The sequence below is a fragment of the Oncorhynchus nerka genome, linkage group LG10 (assembly GCF_034236695.1).
Source record: "Oncorhynchus nerka isolate Pitt River linkage group LG10, Oner_Uvic_2.0, whole genome shotgun sequence".
In the NCBI taxonomy this organism is placed as follows: domain Eukaryota; kingdom Metazoa; phylum Chordata; class Actinopteri; order Salmoniformes; family Salmonidae; genus Oncorhynchus; species Oncorhynchus nerka.
The window spans coordinates 44,429,724-44,450,924 of NC_088405.1; the positions used below are offsets into that span (position 1 = coordinate 44,429,724).

Here is a 21,201-nt window from a genome sequence, read left to right on the forward strand (position 1 = left end):
TCTCTCTCTCTCTCTCTCTCTCTCTCTCTCTCTTTCATTCATCTCTGTCCCCCTCCGCTCCTCCTCTGTCATTCCCAAGTGCCTCAGGGGCCGTGTTGTAAATGCACAACATTCAGGAATGCTAATGTTTGTGGTGGCGTGAAAGGAAAAATAACATTGATTATGTGTGGTGGGCCAGTGCAGAATGGGTGCCATTGAGCTAGTGGTGGGGTAGTTGGGAAGCATGTATGTGGACAGAATAGGGATTGTGTTTCTGTGATGGGGTGCTGGCCTCAGGCCCCTGAGCCAGTGTGAATGTTTAGACAGCCGCAGGACTGGGCTGCAGGGGTGGGGCCACCATCTTTCAATCAAACTAAGATCAGAGGGTCAATCTATGACCAAAGAGTCATAGGTCAGTGAGGTGTTGTGACAATGAGTAATAGTGGTGTGGAGTGTGTGGGGCTTGGTCTAGGGGTGTGTGTGTGTGTGTGTGTGTGTGTGTGTATAAAGGAGAGCTATTAGACATTCTATGTGTAGCTATTCAGACCTTTCTCTTACAAAGTTTTCCAGAATTTTATGCAACCTGAGTGAGTGACTTACTTAGATTTACAGTTGAAGTCGGAAGTTTACATACACTTAGGTTGGAGAAATTAAAACTCGTTTTCAACCACTCCACAAATTTCTTGTTAACAAGCTATAGTTTTGGCAAGTTGGTTAGGACATCTACTTTGTGCATGACAGGCAGTGAGTTTGAAGGTAGGCCTTGAAATACATCCACAGGTACACCTCCAATTGACTCAAATTATGTAAATTAGCCTATCAGAAGCTTCTAAATCCATGACATAATTTTCTGGACTTTTCCAAGCTGTTTAAAGGCACAGTCAACTTAGTGTATGTAACCTTCTGACCACCTGGTATTGTGATAGAGTGAATTATAAGTGAAATAATCTGTCTGTAAACAATTGTTGGAAAAATGACTTGTGTCATGCACGAAGTAGATGTCCTAACCGACTTTCCAAAACTATAGTTTGTAAAGAAGAAATTTGTTGAGTGGTTGAAAAACGAGTTTTAATGACTCCAACCTAAGTGTATGTAAACTTCCGACTTCAACTGTATATAAAATCATATTAAAATAGGGTACTACACAAGAAACCATTATTTAGAGGATCAGAGGATCCTTAGCTTCTTAAAAAAAAGCTGTGGATTGTTTTAAAGCTGTGATTGTTAAGTTGCAAATGTCAGTGAATGACAGGCACAGCCAGGCATATCGCACGCAATATTACAAAATACAATCGCGGGAAAACTTAGTTTGGATAGCAATTGGCTATTGAGATGTAAGGAGAAGGCAATTAAAACACTAGTCTTTTCGTTATCTAAATTCTCAACTTAATTGAGCGAACAGTATTGATTGGTGATTGAATTTTTCGCGATTGAGTTATTAGCCTAAGTTATGACTATCCAATTTACTCAGCTGACTATTTCTAGTGTGATCTTACATAAGCCTGAAAATGTGATGATGCATGGAATGCTTTATATTTTTTATGGTGAAAATTTGCTTCCCAAAACCTGAGTCTATGAGCAAGACAGTTAGGCCTATATGCGCTAATGTTTTTCCATTGTCTATATGCACTAATGTTGTGTTCCCCCCTGTTGGCTGTCAGTTAGGTCAATGACTGTGTACATATGCAACGCCAGTCACTGACACCTGTAATTCCATGATTGTCACAGCCCTAGTGTGAAACATGTTAATTCCTTAGTGATGTGGACACGGCGGAACTTGAAGCTCTTGATCCGCTCCACTACAGCCCCATCGATGTGGATGGAGGCATGGTCGCACCTCTTTTCCTGTAGTCCACGATTAGCTCCTTTGTCTTGCTGACATTGAGGGAGAGATTGTTGTCCTGGCACACTGTCAGGTCCCTGACCTCCTACCTATAGGCTGCCTCATTGTCATTGGTGATCAGTCCTACCACCGTCAAGCCGTCAGAAAACTTGATGGTGTTGGAGTTGTGCGTGGCAACGCAGTCATGGGTGAACAGGGAGTAGAGGACGGGGCTAAACATCCACCCCTGAGGGGCCTCCATGTTGATGGTCAGCATGTCGGATAGGCTGTTGCCTACCCTCACCACCTGGGGAGGCCTGTCAGGAAGTCCAGGATTCAGTTGTAGAGGGAGGTGTTTGGTCCCAGGAACCTGAGCTTGGTGATGAGTTTGGAGGGGACTATGGTGTTGAATGAGCTGTAGTCAATGAACAGCATTATCACATAGGTATTCCTTTTGTCTAGGTGGGAGAGGGCAGTGTGGAATGAAATAGAGATTGCGTCATCTGTGGATCTGTTGGGGCGGTTTTCGAATTGGAGTGGGTGTCTGGGAGGATGGTGCTGATGTGAGCCATGACCAGTCTTTCAGCTAATTCCTTGGCTATAGATGTTAGTGCTACGTGGCGATAGTCATTTAGGCAGGTTACCTTGGCGTTCTTGTGCACGTGGACTATGGTGGTATGCATGAAACAAGTTGGTATTACCGACTGGGTCAGAGAGAGGTTGTTAACCTTGTGATTGTTAACCTGTTTAAAGGTATTACATCGGAAAGCGAGATCACACTGTCATCCGGAGCAGCTGGTGCTCTCATACATGGTTCAGTATTGCTTACTTCAAAGCGAACATAGCTTGTTAGGTGTGGAAACACTGTTGCTTTTATGTATTTTGTTTTGTTGCTTTTTGTGCTATTGTTTTGTCTGCATGCTACGTGTCGCTTGTCCTATGTTGCTCTGAATGTGCTCACTGCTGATTGTCTGGATTGTTATTGTAATTGTTTTTAATAACCTGCCCAGGGACTGGGGTTGAAAATCTGCTGGCTGGCTAAAACCAGCACTTTTACTGAAACATTGATAAATATGCACTGTCCCTCTAAAAAAATGTAAATAAACTCAATAGAAGTCTGGTAGGCTCGTGTCACTGGGCATCTCGCCGCTGGGTTTCCCTTTGTAATCCGTGATAGTTTGCAAGCCCTGCCACATCCGTTGAGTGTCAGAACCGGCGTAGTAGGATTCGTTCTTAGTCTAGTATTGATGCTTTGCCTGTTTGATGTTTCGTCAGAGGTCGTAGTGGGATTTCACATAGACGTCCTGATTAATGTCCCTCCTTGAAAGCGGCAGCTCTTGCCTTTAGCTCAGTATGGATGTTGCGAGTAATCCATGGCTTCTGGTTGGGATACGTACGGTCACTATGAAGATGTGGTCATCGATGCACTTATTAATGAATTTGATGTTATCAGATCAATCCTGTATCAGGGCATTATGTCCCTACCACCCTGGCACAGTCCACTGCCACCACATCGAGCCAATTAAGCACTCACACAACCTGATTGAAATGGAGAGGAAGTGGCAGAGAGAGCGAGAGAGAGAGGAGCGTGGAAAACGCTGGCCTAGTGCCTGTTCGCTCTCTGTTTGCCTCTCTTTCTCATTCTCTTTATCTCCGTCTTGCAATTGCTTTCTCAATCTCGCTCTCTTGTTCTCTCTCTGTCACTCTCTTTTCTCTCTCGAATATGACTCAGGTGTTTGAACATGAACTGTTTCTCTAACGTTTCCCCTTTTCTCCTCTACAGGTTGACTCTGGGCAAGCCGTTGGGCGAGGGCTGCTTTGGCCAGGTGGTGATGGCTGAAGCGTTAGGCATCGATAAGGACAAGCCGAAGGAGGCCATCACAGTGGCCGTGAAGATGCTGAAAGGTATGTGTGAGTGTGTGGGTTGGGGTGTATGTTGTGGCTGGGGTGTGTACATGGGTGTGTTTACTTATTTATGTCTTATGTACACTACATACACTGGCTATATGTGCATACGTGTGTGTGTACCTGTATGTAGGGGTTGTCGAGGTGGGGCTTGGGGGCCCAGGTAATGGTGCTGACAGCGGAATAAATCCAATGCCATTGTGTCTGACTGACTGGTCGCCTCGATCAGACCCATGAAACAGAGACTCATGTGCTGCTGGAGACAATAACTTCAGATTGACTGAATGTCTTTTAATTCCCTGGCTGCTGAAAGAATAGAGGCCTGTGTTTAGTAGTCAAACTGCTATAATGTAATCTAGACCACCGCTGTCAGTGAAGCATGCTTAATAACGGCACAGTCTACTTGGACTGTAGGACAGACGGGCTGGGGCGTCCTGGATTATGGGGAAAGAGATGTGGGTAGTGTGTGTGCGTGCGCTTCTCTCTATGCATGAATACGTTTGTGTGTGTGATCTTTTTTTAAATGTGTGTCTGTTTTGTCCTCTACAGTATATTGATGCCTTGTTTCCCCCTCCAGACGATGCTACAGAGAAAGACCTGTCTGACCTTGTGTCAGAGATGGAGATGATGAAGATGATTGGGAAACACAAGAACATCATCAACCTACTAGGGGCCTGTACACAAGATGGTGAGTATGAGGGGCTTTACCTTAAAGGGACAATCCACCCAAAACCACAAATTCGTATGATTAACAGTGCGAAAACAAATATTTTTTGTGAACTAATCTTTCCTTTTGCCGTTATAACAACGTTGTTAGCAAAATGTGAAAATCATTGTGTAAATCTGTTCCAGCTCAAGTCGACTACAAAACCCACAATGCAATGCTCTCTCTGGGCTGGCTGGCTAGCTAGCTAGCTAGCAAACATAGCTACACACAATAATACCAAAGTCAATATCAGCATGTGGAGCTAGCTAACTGTAAAATGGCATCAACAAACTGGACGATCAATTTACCCTTGGTATATTTTTCTATGATACTACTATGGATACTTTCATTCACATCCTGGTACTACTATGATACTTTCACTTATACCATCCCATAGTCTGAATCATGGAAATGTACCATGGTTTTGGCTTTGAAGTATGATGGTACTGCCATGCACCTAAGTAATACCATGGTATTGCATAATTTATACCATGGTAAATGTGGATCATTGAAATACAATTGTTTTAACCTGCATTATACATTATACCATTATACCATACCAACGCACAATTATGATAAATGGTAACAATAATTATCATAAGGTACCATCTTTATTAATTGTGGCAGTATAATGCATTAAATAAATAAACCTCCCAAGGTAAAAAGAAGTTGTTTGGTATTATATTGATTAATTTATATACCAGTGTGGACAAGTTTCTGATAAAGTCAGGCTACTATTGTTGGTCCTAGTTTGTCTGTAACATCAAAAGAAAAAGGGAAATAGTTAGTGTGAAAAAGGGGTAGTACTTTCTGTATATGCCTAGTTAGTAAGTCAGTTGAACGAGAGAGCCAACTGAAGAGAGAAGCACCATATAAACTAAATATTTTAAACGTTATCATTATAGTTAGCGAGTTATAAAGCATGTGATTAACTTGACGTTTCAAATCCTGTGTAATTAAGCGAGTGTAATGATAAGTTGTTATTTTTGGATGATGTTTTCATGGTTTAATTAATTTAAAAACCATTAGCATAGATGGTAAAGTTAGCGCCAGTCAAGCTAGCCTGTCGTTGTCATGTCGACAGGACCAACGAACGTGTAATCAAAGGAAACATTGTAACTTACTGTTTTTAGGGATATGTTGAGATTTAGATTTTGAAAATGTATCTATGTGATAAGATGATAATACCTTTTTACAAATATTTTTTTAGTATATTGGCTATTTAGAACTGTATAAGAGTAGTCAAGTCAGTTGAATGATGGGAGAGCCAACTGAAAACTGTATTGAAGAGAGAAGTACCAGATAAACTATCGAAAAAATCTAAGGTTTCAGACTCCCTTCATTCTTCTCACCATACCTTACTCAGGTCCCAAGGTTTAAGACGGTGCACTACACTACCAGACAATGTGTTGTGGTTTTTCACATTGAGCTAAAGGGGTTTAAGAGGGTACTAGGCCTTTTCTGAGTACCATAAATTACTATTTTTTGGGTTGCTTTACCTGAAAAACGTTGGGACACAGACCATCATATAATGCATTGTAAACAACTACCATGCTTTCGTGTTTCACTACATGCTGCTAGTACAAAACATTGGTATTTTTTGAAAAATATAGAATGTTTTTGTGGTCACTACCATGGCAGGAAAATACAATGGTATTGGTACAAATACCATGATATTTTCCTGCCATGGTATTACAATGAATCAAATAGCATGATACTATAATGTTTTTTGGTTCACTACCAGGCAGCAAAATACCATTGTATTGCAACAGTACCATGGTATTTTCCTGCCATGGTAGTGACCAAAAAAACATTATAGTACCATACCATTTTTATTTTTTTCATTGTACTACCATGGTACATTTTTGTAAGGGTAGGAGTCTCTCAACGAGTTCAACTTGCAGTTTGTCTCTGCCCCAGAGCGAGTGCAGAGTATGTTGCTATGTCAATAATGGCCCTGTCCCGCATTTCCCACAAACACACAGGGTACATTGCAAGATGTAACTTTAAGGAGAAACTGAGTTGGGAAAATTAGGTACCGTAATTGCTGGACTATTAAGCGCACCTGAATATAAACCGCACCCACTGAATTATAAAAAAATATGTATTTTGTACATAAATACGCCACACATGTCTATAAGCCGCAGGTGCCTACCGGTACATTGAAACAAATGAACTTGGTCACTATCTTCCTCCTCCTGTGCACTGAAACCACTGAAGTCATCTCCTTCGGTGTCGGAGATGAATAGCCTCAGAATTGCTTAATCCGATGTTGGATCGTTTTCATTGTCGCTCTCGTCACTTTCATCCGGAGGCAAATACCCCGCTGAGCTCATGCTGCCCCTTCAACACGCAGCAGTCCAGCCTTTCGAAACCCGTTGATGATAGTGGATTTTTTGACAATGCTCCACGCTGTCAGGACCCACTGGCAGACTTGACCATAAGTTGCTCTTCGCATGCAGCCCGTTTTAGTGAAGGATTTCTCCCCACTTGTCATCCAAGCGCCACCTTAAATGCACGATTTACACTGATGTCGAGTGGCTGCAAATACTTTGGGCCATCTGCTTTTCTTCCCTCTGAAAGCCTTTGTTGTCTTTTTGCACTGAGTCAGTTCCTCACGCTGCTGTTTCCAACGTCTTATCATCGACTCATTAAGGCCAAGCTCCCGTGCAGCAGCTCTCTTTTCTTTTCCAACAGCCAGATCGATTGCCTTCAACTTGAAAGCTGCATCATATGCATTTCTCCGTGTCTTTGCCATGATGAGGGTGACAAAATTACTACCGTAATCAGAATGATGGGAAGTTTGAGCGCACTCGATTTTACGTCACATTATGTGACGGTGCTCAGTTTTTTGGCGGCATGAATCTTGTGAAAGCGGGAAAAATCCATAAATTAGCCGCGTCATTGTATAAACCGCGAGGTTCAAAGCGTGGGAATAAAGTAGCGGCTTATAGTCCAGCAATTACGGCACACTGTTTAGATTGAGCACATATAAGTGAAATATATACTTTGTTATGATAATAAACAGATGCACGTATTCAAGACAAGTATGCCCTTACCGTCTATTGGCAATCTGGACTGGACTGTTTTAAAAGTATTATGAAATGTGATAGTGTATTATCCCTATCTCCACTGACAAGAACCATGTAGCTATAACTCGTTCCTACACGATTTCCTGATTTCATAGACCGACCACTTAGAAGTTAAATCATGGGGGAAATTGTTATTTTAACCACTGATAGAACATAGGCTTTCACCAAATCATAAGTTTCATGATTTTATTTCTGAGGTGGATTATCCCTTTAACCTGTCTAGTCGGAACCAACTCGTAACAGCCAGTGAAAGTGCAGGGCGCCAAATTCAAAACAACAAAAATAAAATTCCTCAAGCATACAAGTATTTTACACCATTTTAAAGATAAAATTCTCGTTAATCCAGCCACAGTGTCTGATTTTAAAACGGATGTACAGCGAAAGCACCACAAACGATTATGTTAGGTCACCACCAAGCCACAGAAAAACACAGCCATTTTTTCATTTGGTGGCCATTAATAAACACGAACAATGCTCCCAAAACACCCAAATACGTCCTTTGGTTCCATTGTGGTGAAATGAGAAACAAGAAAGCACGGGCATGCTCACACACCGAAATGTATTGCTAGAGTAGAGTTGCCAAGTTCTCTCCCACACACCTACAATGAATATAGTGTTGAACAGAACTCTACCCTCCCATATATTTGTCATTAGTCCATGTTTGCCACTGTCCCACACAAATTGTTTCAGTCAACATTTAAATCCTGATGCCCAAAATCCCTGCTTGACTCAGTTACTTCTCTCCTCCCCATTTTGGAAAGCAGTGGTCAGTCAGTGTGGTTGAGTCCTAAATGAGTGTGTGTCTCTCTTTCTCTCTCTCTCTCTCTGTGTGTGTGTCAGGCCCTCTGTATGTGATAGTGGAGTATGCCTCTAAAGGGAACCTGAGGGAGTACCTACGTGCCCGCAGGCCCCCTGGCATGGAGTATTCCTATGATATTAACCGCTGCTCAGACGAACAGCTCGCCTTCAAGGACCTGGTCTCCTGTACCTACCAGGTGGCACGGGGCATGGAATATCTCGCCTCGCAGAAGGTGCACACACCACACACAAACACACCATGTTCATTCTCACCATTCTGCTTGGTAGACAGACTTCCATGACATTGCACTGGGCCTTTGTGATAGGGCTTTATAGCTAAAGGTGGTTGTGTAAAAAGTGTGTGTTTATCATTTTGGAATTGTTAGTTAGATTACTCGTTGGTTATTACTGCATTGTCGGAACTAGAAGCAAAAGCATTTCGCTACACTCGCATTTGTATGTGACAAATACAATTTGATTTGATTTGATTGTGGGAATATTGTCTCCTAAAAACACATCTCTAGCCCTCTGTCCAAATCCCAGCATTGTCTCTCGCTATCACACAAAGCCTTTCTGTGCAGACAACTGAAGAAAATATTTTTCACAACAGGGAATGGGCACATAGCCCAACACTCCATCACGCTTCCTCTCACTAGAGGAATCTGTCAGAGGCTAGAGCATACAATCAGAGTATGTTAAGACACACACACACACTCTGGCACGCAGTCATGCACAGAGACACACATGCACACCTAGGCACACAAAACAACTTATGTATGTCAAAAATAGTTTTCAGATTCAGGCTTGTTTCTCATGTATGTGCAATGTCGTCATGGTATATTAGGTAGCATGTGGTTAGTTGAATGTGTTTTTTTTTGGGTTACTACACGTATAAAGTATAAAAGCTTTTATTAGCATCGCTTGCTTGTATTTTAGCATTTGCATATGTATTTATTTGAACAATGAAGTAACTGTATCATGTTCTCTTCTCCTTTTCCCAATCTTTCCACTGGTTTTCCTCTCTTCTTCTACCCTCTTTTGCTTTTCTAACCTTTTTCTCTCCTCTCCATCCACCCCTGCCCTTTCACAATTACCACTGTTATCTTTTCTCCCCTTCTCCTATTTTATCTCCTTCTCTCCACCCAGTGTATACATAGAGATCTAGCAGCGAGGAATGTCCTGGTCACAGAAAGCAACTTTATGAAGATTGCAGACTTTGGCCTGGCCAGAGATGTCCACAACATTGATTACTATAAAAAGACAACTAACGTGAGTATTTTGGGGGGGGCATGCTATTCTGTGTGTAAGTTAGTGTTCTGTGGTGTTGTGAGGGGGTGTATGTGACAGAGTTTGGGGTCAATTCCATTTAAATTCTGTTAAAGTCCAGGTAGTCGATAGTGGACCGTAACAGATATGTATGTAGTTGGTACTGTATATGAACTAATATACTGTACATGGGTTGTAATGTTAAAAATGATTTGTTAGTTTACAATTGTACAATCTATGCTCCCTGCATATAAAATCCACGAAGACTGCCGGAAAGCCCCGAACGAACACAAGATTGTAATTTTTGTAAACTCACATGGTGGAGGAACATACATGTATTGCCTGTAGCCTACTGTACACAGTAAGCTGTAAATGGCACTTCACTTTTTACTATAAACAACAACTGTGAGGATTTTTCTACAATAGTCACAACAATCTTTATAGAATACAAATGTAATTACATGTGGAAATACATATGAGTGAACATTAGCAAGCAAGCAGCAGATGGAACAGAAATGGAATTCTCTCTTCCTTCTCCCCGGTTTTAGCTTGTTTTAGGATATTTACTAGCCCATACCAGTGACAAACATAGCTATGTTATTAACATATGGCAGTACACAAACCAAATCTAGCTAATTTATTTAGCTAAAGTGACTTCAGGAAATATTCACACCCCTTGACTTTTTCCACATTTTGTTGTGTTATAAAGTGGGATTAAATTTGTTTTAATTGTATTTGTTATGGAAATGTATATAATTGTAGTTCATAAATGTTAACAAATTTGAAGTTAGAATAGCTTGAACATGTGAGAGTTGGTTTGGTGCCTCTAGCTTGAACGGTTCAATAGTTAATGTTGTGGAGTTATTCAATGGAAATGTGTATTATTACAGTTCCTAAAATGTTAAAATATTTTTTATTTAGGATAGCCTGAACATGAGTAAGTGGGTTTGGTGATGTTATGCTAATGTATGCTAATGTATTCTGACCCCAATTAGTCAACTGGTCTATTGTTTGGTCGTTAGACTGTTGGTCGACCTTGAATATTTTAGTTGAGCAGTAACAAATATATATATTTGCGCCCATCTCAGTAAACAAATCCATTGCGGAGGCCTAGGCTAAATGCCAATTTATGCTTGATCCGAAAATGTGGTCAGAGACTACATATGACGCAATTGCAGAGCAATTGCAGAGCCTCCAGAGGCATGCAGAGGCAAAAGCAAGCTCTGTACCACATCACCATGCTCCTCCCAAATGTTTTATTTTGTATTTAACCTTTATTTAACTAGGCAAGTCAATTAAGAACACATTCTTATTTACAATGACGGCACAATGCAGGGTGTATCTATATAAAAAAAAAAACTTTTAAATAATCTGACCAATTGATTGGTCTAAAGAACAAACAGCTGTAGGTCGACCAAGATTTTTTTGGGTCGGGGAGATCCCTAGTCTTAAACTGGTTAGTATTTATGTGGTTGGTCATTAGTTGTGTTGTTCAGTAGTTGTCTGTTTTATTATTTATTTAACCAGGCAAGTCAGTTAGGAACAAATTCTTATTTACAATGACGGCCTAACAGGGAACAGTGGGTTAACTGCCTTTTTCAGGGGCAAAACAACAGATTTTTACCTTGTCAGTTGTGGGTTTGTGGTCAGTAGTTGTTGCTACGCAACAGTTGCCTTGGCTGGCCTGCTCCCTCTATGGCTAAAGCCAGTGTAAAAAACATGCTAACATATACAGTACATTTGTTCTTTTAAATTAAATAAGTACTGCACTTTAACTAGGTCTGTTGCGGTGACCTTATTACCGCCACACCGACAGTCATGACCGCAGTCAAATTCCACGTGACCGCACTCTGGACATGGCTAACGATCATCAGGTCACACAGAGTCTCTAACCACTCTGACTTCAATGCAATGTATCACAACCGGCCATGATCGGGAATCCTATAGGTTGGCGCACAACTGGCCCAGCATCGTCCGAGTTTGGTGAGGGTTTGGCCGGAGTGGCTTTACTTGGCTAATTGCGCTCTAGCGACTCCTTGTGGCGGGCCGGGCGCCTGCAGGCTGACCTCGATCGTCAGGTGAAAGGTGTTTACTGCGACACATTGGTGCTGCTGGCTTATGGGTTAAGCAGGCGGGTGTTAAGAAGCACGATGTTTCGGGGGACGCATGACTCGACCTTCGCCTCCCAAGCTCATTGGGGAGTTGCAGCGATCTTGCTTTTTTTTGTTGACTCGCCTCACGGTGATTTATCAATTTGAAGAAAGAAGTTCAACAACAGGTCGAAACTGAGTGGAAACATGGTCTTTGTGGATGTTGTTTCAAAGCTGAACACCGAAATGGACAGCGCTTTCTAAGGTGATTCATTCAACACCCATGCACATATTATAGCCCAAGCCCCAAAAATTAAAATGATTGTGCTGTTATACAATACATAGCCTACCGCATGTTACACACAGCAGAAAAAAAAACAGATTCAAGGAGTCTTTGGTTCATAATTGGTTTTATTAATTCTAGTAATCGCATTTTAGTGTGTATTATTATGCATACTGGATGGACTGGTTTCCTTATGCTGTGCTCCAAACTTAATATCCATGAGTCTGGGAGAGAACATATAGGCCTAGGTGATGCTGTTGGTTCATTGAGTGTGCAGGGCAGTTTACGGAGCTAACCTACATGTTTATTTGACACATTACCTTTAGCTACAGAATATCTCACCAACATTTCCATCTCCTCTCTTTCCTCCATTCCTTTCCTGAGTGCACAGTGATGGGGCTGTCAACAGTTAAATTAAATATGTTTTGTTGTGAAAACATTTTATTTGACTTCACTGCATCACATCCAGCCGTGATTGGGAGTCCCATAAGGGCGGCGCACAATTGGCCCAGCGTCGTCCGTGGTAGGCAGTCATTGTAAATATTTTTTTCTTAATTGACTTGCCTAGATAGATAAAGGTTCAAATTAAAAATACATTTAAAAAAATCCCAAACAGATTTCACTTGGTTTCCCAAATTAGGGACTGGGTAGTTGCAGGAACAGGGTTGGAGAGCCCATGGCATACAGAGTTTGGGCGTAACGTCACTTGTCGCGCAGCGAGAGGCTGCATGCTCCTCAAACAGTGGTTGATGCATGGAATGAAATAACCAGAGTAGCCTACCCGCATGATTGAAAAAAGGGCTCTAGTCGCTATTTGAGTACACACGGATGACATGGCTTTACCCCCTGCCCATTTGATAATGGGCCATTCTAAATCGAAACAGAAGTCTGTTGCGGAAAATATATAACACTTGATGAGAAAACAAGCGTGTGCACAACTTTTTGCGACTTTCTCAAATCATTGATAGTCTATAGTCGCATCATGCAGCCCATATGTGTTTTGATTTCTAAAAGACATTAAGGTTTGTGTCATTCGCAACCAAAGTTGCCAAATAACTTTAAATCTAGCGTATAGGACCTGTTTCAAATGATCACTTTTACACTCAACATAGCCACTTCATATGCCCACTCGCTCCAGAATGTAAAAAACATCCTTTCTATTTTATTCAGCTTCAAGTTCAATTATATTCTTCTTACTATAAAATCATATAATGTAAAATAATGGCATTGGACTTAAGCATATCTTGTCTGCTAAATGACCAAGCCAACAGCTTATGCCATGGCACATAGTCAGATAACATACAGTAGGCCAACGCATACTGTTCTTCTGAAATACATTTTCTTCATATCATGTTTCTTTAGACCTGCCTAAAATAAATGGATTTTATACTTTTTAAAATGTAGATGTTCCTAATGCGTGCGTGTTTATGTTAATTAACAATCAATTCTTTTGCATGACCCTAAATCTAACCCACAAAACGTATTTGCTAGATTCATGATAGTGTTCTTAAACAAAGCAAGGAAAGTGAACTTCAAAACCTGATGTCATTTTATTGGAATTAGCAGCTGTTGTTGGTAAATAATGAATCTGCTAGCTTCTGACATGACGCACTGCATCTAGAAAGAGATCAGTTGGTGTGTTACTAAAACAGCATTATCTATTGATTGGTCGAAGCTATTCCTAATATTTTTTCAGTTTTGAAAAGCAGAGAAAGATTTTATACACTGTTTTTGTCTGACTTGTTCGGGGCGAGTGGTCAAAACGATAGTTGTTTGGAAACGGATGGGGGAAAAATGTGTTAATGCAGTTACTGAAACTGCTGTTTCATGAGATCCGTAGGGGATATTTTTGTTGCGTGAACAGATTTGAATAGCGGAGAAGGAGATGAAAGTGTCGCACCCTCTCCAACAAGTTAGACAACACGTTGGAAGTGTTCAAAATTTCAGCTGTTTATTGAAAGTTACAGAAAATGTTGTGGTTGCTAAAACAGCTGTAACTATCAAATTAAGATATTTGTTAAAAAAGGGGTTAAATACCTACAAATGTGTTTCCTGATCTTTCTTAAATCTCAGTGAATTTGTTATTCAATATGTTTGTTTGGGCTAATAGCAGTAAGGCCAATTTATTTTCTCCATACAATATATATTTTTATACTTCAAGGGGTCTTACAATTTAAAATCTAATAGCTAAACTACCCTGGCTTAGACATATAAATTAAAATGTATACATTATATAAAAAAGTTATGTAATCACTCTGGTCATGGCTAGTCTACATACAGTGGGGCAAAAAAGTATTTAGTCAGCCACCAATTGTGCAAGTTCTCCCACTTAAAAAGATGAGAGGCCTGTAATTTTCATCATAGGTACACTTCAACTATGACAGACAAAATGAGGGGAAAAAATACAGAAAATCACATTGTAGGATTTTTTAATGAATTTATTAGCAAATTATGGTGGAAAATAAGTATTTGGTCACCTACAAACAAGCAAGATTTCCTGTAACTTCTTCTTTAAGAGGCTCCTCTGTCCTCCACTCGTTACCTGTATTAATGGCACCTGTTTGAACTTGTTATCAGTATAAAAGACACCTGTCCACAACCTCAAACAGTCACACTCCAAACTCCACTATGGCCAAGACCAAAGAGCTGTCAAAGGACACCAGAAACAAAATTGTAGACTTGCACCAGGCTGGGAAGACTGAATCTGCAATAGGTAAGCAGCTTGGTTTGAAGAAATCAACTGTGGGAGCAATTATTAGGAAATGGAAGACATACAAGACCACTGATAATCTCCCCCGATCTGGGGCTCCACGCAAGATCTCACCCCGTGGGGTCAAAATGATCACAAGAACGGTGAGCAAAAATCCCAGAACCACACGGGGGGACCTAGTGAATGACCTGCAGAGAGCTGGGACCAAAGTAACAAAGCCTACCATCAGTAACACACTACGCCGCCAGGGACTCAAATCCTGCAGTGCCAGACGTGTCCCCCTGCTTAAGCCAGTACATGTCCAGGCCTGTCTGAAGTTTGCTAGAGAGCATTTGGATGATCCTGAAGAAGATTGGGAGAATGTCATATGGTCAGATGAAACCAAAATATAACTTTTTGGTAAAAACTCAACTCGTCGTGTTTGGAGGACAAAGAATGCTGAGTTGCATCCAAAGAACACCATACCTACTGTGAAGCATGGGGGTGGAAACATCATGCTTTGGGGCTCTTTTTCTGCAAAGGGACCAGGACGACTGATCCATGTAAAGGAAAGAATGAATGGGGCCATGTATCATGAGATTTTGAGTGAAAACCTCCTTCCATCAGCAAGGGCATTGAAGATGAAACGTGGCTGGGTCTTTCAGCATGACAATGATCCCAAACACACCGCTCGGGCAACAAAGGAGTGGCTTCGTAAGAAGCATTTCAAGGTCCTGGAGTGGCCTAGCCAGTCTCCAGATCTCAACCCCATAGAAAATCTTTGGAGGGAGTTGAAGGTCTGTGTTGCCCAGCAACAGCCCCAAAACATCACTGCTCTAGAGGAGATCTGCATGGAGGAATGGGCCAAAATACCAGCAACAGTGTGTGAAAACCTTGTGAAGACTTACAGAAAACGTTTGACCTCTGTCATTGCCAACAAAGGGTATACAACAAAGTATTGAGATAAACTTTTGTTATTGACCAAATACTTATTTTCCACCATAATTTGCAAATAAATTCATTACAAATCCTACAATGTGATTTTCTGGATTTTTTTTCTTCTCATTTTGTCTGTCATAGTTGACGTGTACTCATGATGAAAATTACAGGCCTCTCTCATCTTTTTAAGTTGGAGAACTTGCACAATTGGTGGCTGACTAAATACTTTTTTGCCCCACTGTACCTTAAAGTTGCAACAGCATTTCTAGCTTAAACAGTGTAAGAGTTGCGTGCTAAATAATACAAAGTCAGAGGTATGATGACGAGTTAAACCCGGGAGCGACTTTTGCATCGCAAGTCCCACGAAATATGAAGCATGATGAAGATTTAGAACGGAACCGCTGTTTTGTTCAAAAGCTGAGGAATTGGAGGTGGAGAAATGTAACCACTCAACAAAAAAAAGAAAAACAACAAAAAAAACAATTTAAAAAATCGGTGAGCTATGGATACAAAATTGAAATGTTATCCATATTCAGAGGTTAAACGGTATCTGTTTAAAATTACATTGTTTAGAAACAATTGAGTAGAACAAGCATATTTTTAGGGTTCTGATGGGGTATGACAAATTGGACTAAGCGCATTTATTATATATAGTGCATTTGGAAACTATTCAGACCTTGACTTTTTCCACATTTTGTTACGTTACAGCCTTATTCTAAAATGGATTAAATCGTTTTTTCCCCCTCAATCTACACCCAATACCCCATAATGACAAAGCTAAAACAAGTTTAGACATTTTTGTAAATGCATGGTGTTAAATATTTTTGTATTCATATATTCATGTCATTGACACTTACAAATAATTAAAATGTAGTTGCTAGTAGAATGTTACAATGCGAATGTCGTGTAAAAAAACAACAACAACTTTTTATACATTGTTTTAGAACTAAACCTCCCTTGCACTGCACTGCTTTGTAACAACTTTTGCTCAGTTGTTTCAGTGGGCTGGCCCTCATCTGGTCTGTAAGCAAATTATTCCCATAGCTCGCTTCTGGAGACAGTTTTGTCAACAAGCTGCGGGCATGGAGGTATGATATCTTCTTTAGAAGAAGCCATGTTGTCTCCATTCTCTCTCTTCTCGCTTGCTCCTCAAAAGTGGCTTGCACTGTCAGCTGCAAGTGCAAGCATGGCTGGCTTACTACGGCCCCCTTAAGATTCAGACAAATTACTAGACAGATTTGACTGAAGTACCGAAAGTAACAGAACGTCTAGTTCCGAACCGTTATTCGTGTTCTAGTATTTAATAAGTACCGAAGGGTCGGTGTACCGTGCAACACCAAAGTAAACGTTGTTAAACTGGAACCCAGTTGTGTCATTTCGAGTTAACACTTCCCTCCCTCCCTTCTCAGTCTTGGCAGAGATTGGAGGTTCCCAGACCATCAGTAAATGCAGTGCTTATAGAGTGGCTCTGTGCCTCTCTTGTTCCTTCACTTCCATAGCCACTTGTCCAAACAGCCCGAGAGAGAGAGAGAGAGAGAGAGAGAGACAGATACTGAAAGAGATGGAGAGCAGAGTGCTTGTCATCTTCATAGTAGACCCCCAGTAGCATTCATCCCATTCCCACTGTAGAGCATAGCACAGCCTGCTGCTTTTTCATTACACATACTATAATGCAGAGAACCTAGCCTTGATGAAAACAACCACCCACAACAGCATGGGCCATAGACAGTGGGTGATGGTGAGGATGTAGTCTAGGAGAAAAGAGACTTATTTCAGAAGGTGTATTAAAAACTTAGGGGCAGATATAATGTTAATCATCATGACGGTTCCTCTATGAGGACGTATATCATCACCATCTATGAGGGCCTCCTAACCCTATCTGGGAAAGCTGATTACCTGGCGGGTCAATCAAGGCTAAATAATATTGTAATAGATGGTATCCAGGAAAGTCAAAGTGAAATATGGCCAGAATCAGAGACAAAGTTCATAACTTGCGAGGTGAGGAGGAGGATTATTTAAAATACTGTTTGAAGAGGTAGCGTTTCAGAATTTTTCGGAAGATGGGCTGGGACTCTGCTGTCCTAGCTTCAGGGGAAAGCTGGTTCCACCATTGGGCTGCCAGGACAGTAGAGCTTTGGAGGGCCAAGAGAGCTGAGGTGGCAGAACTGAGTGCTTGAGTTGGGTTTGACCATCGCCTGAAGGTAGGGATGGGCAGTTCCTCTTGCTGTTCCGTAGGTAAGCGCCATGGCCTTGTAGTGGATGCGAGCTTCGACTGGAAACCAGTGGAGTGTGCGGAGGAGCGGGGTGACATGAGAGGACTTGGGATGGTTGAAAATAAGTTGCAGGGGTTTGATGGCACAAGCAGGGAGCCCAGCCAACAGCAAGTTGCAGATGTCCAGACGGGAGGGGACAAGTGCCTGTATTAGGACCTGCTCCGCGTCCTGTGTGAGGTAGGGCCGCACTCTACGGATGTAGAGCATGAACCTGCAGGAGCGAGTCACTGCTTTGATGTTTGTAGAGAACGACAGGGTTTTGTCCTGGGTCACGCTAAGGTTCTTTGCACTTTGGGAGGGCAACACTGGAGTTGTCAGCCGTGATGAAGAGGTCTTTGAGCGGACAGGCCTTCACCAGGAGAAAGAGCAGTTCCGTCTTGTTGAGCTTGAGGTGGTGGGCCAGAATCCAAGTTGAGATATCTGGGGGAGAGGGAGGGGGGTCATAGCAGAGATAGGAGAGACCATGTGAGGATATGATGGAGCCGAGTGACTTGGTGAATAGACAGAAGAGGAGAGGCCCTAGAACCGAGCCCTGGGGGACACCAGTAGTGAGAGTACGTGGTGTAAACACAGATCCTCCTCACGTCACCTGGTAGGTGCGGCCTGCCAGGTAGGGTGCAATCCAAGAGTGTGCATAGACTTCTCCACCACTGAGAGGGTGGAGAAAATGATCTGATTGTTAGATCTAGCGGTTAGCTCTAGGAGGATGAGAACAGAGGAGAGAGTCAGCTTTAGCCATGCGGAGAGCCTCCATGACACAGAGAAGAGCAGTCTCGGTTGAGTGACCAGTCTTTAAGCCTGACTGGTTAGGGTCAAGAAGATCGTTCTGAGAGCGATAACGAGAAAGTTGATCAGAGACAGCACGCTCAAGTGTTTTGGAAAGAAAAGATGTGAGATGAGTCAAGTGTTGGTTTCTTGAAAAGGGGAGAAACTCGGGCCAGAGGGGATGCAGCCGGTGGTCAGGGATGAGTTGATGAGGGAAGGGAGGAATGGGAGAAGGTCTCCAGAGATGGTCTGGAGAAGGGAGGAGGGGATGGGGCTGGGTGGCTAGACCTCACTAGTTGCAGGATGTCATCTGGAGAGAGAGGGGAGAAAGAGGACAAGACGTCGGGTAGTTCTGTGTGTTTGAGACTAGTGGACTCAATAGGCTTAGTGAATGAGTAGAAAGGAGGGAGTGAAAGGATGATAGGTCCTCCGGAAGTTTAATTTTCGCTCAGCTGCCCGTAGCCCTGTTCTGTAAGCTTGCAATGAGTCACTCAGCCACTGAGTAGGAGGGGACGGCCGAGCGGAAAGGGGACAGGGCGAGTCATAGGATGCGGGAATGGAGGAGAGTAGGGTCGAAGTGGCAGAATCAGGAGACAAGAGGGAGAAGGATTTAGCAGAAGGGAGCGATGATAGGATAGAAGAGGAGAGTGTAGTGGGAGAGAGAGAGCAAAGATTGTGACGGCACATGACCATCTGGGTAGGAGCTGAGTGGTTAGGGTTGGTGGAAAGGGAGCTAGAACAGGAAACTAAGTAGTGATCAGAGTCCTGGAAGGGGTGGGGGGGGGGTTGCAGTGAGATTAGTAGGTCCAGCAGCCTCTAGAAAAGTTTAGGCTGAGATGAACTCTGCGTTCTTGACTGCAAATTGGCTGTTCCAAATGCTAACAGAGACCTGGAATTCCACATGGGTTGTGCACGCAGGGTACACTAAATTAGAAGGGTTGCAGCCAGGGGGTGGGGAGTGTCTGTAAAGCCTGCCGAGAGAGGTGCAAACAGGTATAGAAAACACACACATAGTTGACAAAGCTACAAAAGAGCAAACATTAGAAAATCTAGGTAAGATAGTCAAGTGAGAGTTGTGTGGCTTCCTCGAACAACTCGGCAGAACTGTTTTTGTTTTGCCGACTGTCTTTGTTTTGTGACAAAACTGACCTGACCGCCGCTTACTGCTGCGACTGAGAAACCAGGGGCGACTGAAGCGCTAACACTGATTGCCTAGGAGAAGTGAAACCACTCCCCCACCTATACAGCCACTGATTACCAAAGAAAGTCACACAGTTCCTGCCCCTTGATCCTGGTTGATGTGTCAACAACTATCTGAAAATGATGATCAGTCAGCAGTTCACACACCAAGTAGGCCACTGGGAAGACAGGCAGCACTTAAAGTAGATGGCCCTCGCTAGCAAAAAGACTACTAGCTAGCAAAAACTAGACCACAACAGAAAAAGAAACAAAAATATATACATATCACTCCTGGAGATATCAGGAGTCCTCTGTCTATAGAATGAAGCACGATTGTAGTGAAGTCCTTCAGGTTCAAGGACAAGCTTGAGGTTCTTGAAAGAGCGAAAACCCTTAAAGGGTCTAGCATCTTCATCAATGAGGATTTCTCTGAGGCAGTCCACCAAAGAAGAGAATAACTCATGCCAGCTATGAATGCTGCGGGAGAATGTGGGGACATAGCCTACCTGCGGTATGACAAACTGATTGTTCACCCTTCTCCCAAGGGCCTATGAGGAGTGACAGAAATACACCTTTGGGTTAGTAATCTCAGCCCCCCCACACACACACTGACTGAGTATCTGCTGGTTCATGCTCGTCCAATCAAATACTCTGAACCAAAGAAAGGTCTGTTGATTGCTCATACAGTAAGAATAAATGCAGTTTAAAGAATAAGATTCATTAAATGTGTAGTCATACCATTTATGTATTAGCAATATCAGAGACTTTTTTGAGGATGTAAAAATCTCAATACATGGATTATACACTGAGTGCACAAAACATTAAGAACACCTGCTCTTTCCATAACAGACTGACCAGGGGAATCCAGGTGAAAGCTATGATCCTTTATTGATTTCACTTGTTAAATCCACTGCAATGTAGATGGAGGAGATGAGAGGTGAAAGGATTTGTGTTGTTGTCTAGAGACAAGTGAGACATGTATTGAATGGGCAAGACAAAATATTTAAGTTCCTTTGAGCCGGGTCTGGTACATTTTAGGAGGTGCCAGATGGACCGGTATCGAGAATGGTCTACTTCCCAAAGGACATCCAGCCAACTTTGGGAAGTATTTACAACAGTTACCATTTCGATAGATGCATGCATCAGTACCTAGGCTGATGATATCAGCAGCAGAAATATATTTACAAGGATATGTTCACTGGCAGTTGACTACTGTAGGAAAGTTATTGTAGCGATGTGCGCTGAGAGCCAGGAAGCAAGTTCAGGGAGTGAGTGTTTTAATAAAATGAACATAATACAAACCAAGAACCTCGAACAATGCATAGACATGAAACAGAAACAATGACACCTGGGGAAGGAACCAAAGGGCAGGTGAGTCTGACGACGCGCAGGTGCGCGTAACGATGTTAACAGGT

The 21,201-nt window shown here is 42.2% G+C and overlaps 1 protein-coding gene across 1 annotated transcript in view; it reads left to right on the forward strand.

Moving 5' to 3' along the window:
- The window catches only part of LOC115135375 (fibroblast growth factor receptor 2-like), a 121,110-nt gene that overhangs the window by 68,039 nt on the left and 31,870 nt on the right, over positions 1-21,201 (forward strand). The window contains 4 exon segments of the mRNA XM_029670017.2: positions 3,585-3,706; positions 4,284-4,394; positions 8,345-8,535; positions 9,449-9,571. Of these exon segments, the coding sequence (XP_029525877.2) occupies positions 3,585-3,706; positions 4,284-4,394; positions 8,345-8,535; positions 9,449-9,571 (547 nt within the window).